This window comes from Amphimedon queenslandica, unplaced genomic scaffold (assembly GCF_000090795.2).
Source record: "Amphimedon queenslandica unplaced genomic scaffold, v1.1 AMPQUscaffold_2085_Cont25911, whole genome shotgun sequence".
NCBI classification, from domain to species: domain Eukaryota; kingdom Metazoa; phylum Porifera; class Demospongiae; order Haplosclerida; family Niphatidae; genus Amphimedon; species Amphimedon queenslandica.
Window position 1 is genome coordinate 1 of NW_003557578.1, and position 1,252 is coordinate 1,252.

A 1,252-nucleotide genomic window follows, 5' to 3' on the forward strand; every position below is an offset into this window, starting at 1 on the left:
CTGCTAGTAACAGTCATCAACACAGAATTGCCAGTATTGATTTTATGGCACAATATGCGTCTAAACTGTTGTCCCAGCAAAAAGATCGTTTAGCATCAGACTCAGAGCCAGTAGGAATAATTAGAGAGAGAAAGAAAGGAGTAATATAATCTCTCTCTCTCTCTCTAGGGCGATGAAGCAGGTAATAGCAGTGTTATTGAAGACGTAGGTGAGCACTCTGAGCGCCTAGGCTCATCAGGTGACAGTAGTCCTATAGCCACACCCACAATACTACCAACAGGGAATGGTGGAGAAGCAGAAGGAGATAAAACAGAAGAGGGAGAGACCCCAGCAGGAGGAGGTGGAGGAGGAGAGAACAATAACAGTAGCGAGACGGGGAACTCTACGGCAGATGTATGCATCTTTTGTTTCTCATATCACTTCTGTTGTTTATTGTAGGAAAGAATCGGAAAGGATGGACAGAAATATACTAAACCGCCTTTCTCTTACGCGCAGTTGATTGTTCAGGCCTTGTTGGCCAGCTCTGACAGAAAACAGACCTTGAGTAACATATACCAGTTCATTTCTGATAAGTATCCTTATTACCGGCTTGAAGATAAGGGATGGAAGGTAAGAGGGAGAGGGGGAGGGGGTGAGTTTTTATTAGGTAGTGTAGTACGTGTTTTTGTTTTTTTAATGTTCTTGTACATGTGTACATATGTGTAATGTGTGTGTACATTGCATGTAGTTTTTTTATTTATTTGTAAGCATTTGTTTTGTTAATATTACATTTTTGCTGTCTCTCTCTTTCTAGAATTCAATACGTCACAACTTGTCTCTTAATCAATATTTTATGAAAGCCCCAAGAGAGAGGGAGGGGCTAGGGTTCGGTAAAGGTGGCTACTGGTGCATGCATCCTGACTATGAGGACAAGCTAACCTCACAAGCTTATGTTAAAAGAAAGAAGAAAGGTATACCTGTCTTTCCTACAGCAAGCTTAATGTCCAGGTAAGGAAGAGAAAGAGTAGCTGAAAGGGAGAGAGGGGGGAGGGAGAGAGGAAGGGGAGGGAGAAATGGAGGGAGAGAGGGAGGGGAGGGAGAGAGGGAGGGGAGGGAGAGAGGGAGGGGAGATACATGTACATGTATTAAGAGTGAACTATAACTTGTATTTGCTTCTGTAAAGCTAATTCACGCTAACATACAATACAATTAGAATACTGTGGTTAAGAAATCAAATGTGTACATGTGTAGTTCTTGCATTTTTACATACAGT

At 42.0% G+C, this 1,252-nt stretch overlaps 1 protein-coding gene across 1 annotated transcript; it reads left to right on the forward strand.

Moving 5' to 3' along the window:
• Positions 1-6: 6 nt before the first annotated feature.
• Positions 7-987, forward strand: LOC100639763 (forkhead box protein K2-like; the record flags this gene model as incomplete). Its single annotated transcript, XM_003392039.2, has 4 exons — positions 7-110; positions 169-393; positions 439-609; positions 794-987. Coding segments are annotated over exons 1-4 (656 nt in total), but the record flags the coding sequence as incomplete, so codon positions are not given.
• Between the last annotated feature and the right edge of the window lie 265 nt (positions 988-1,252).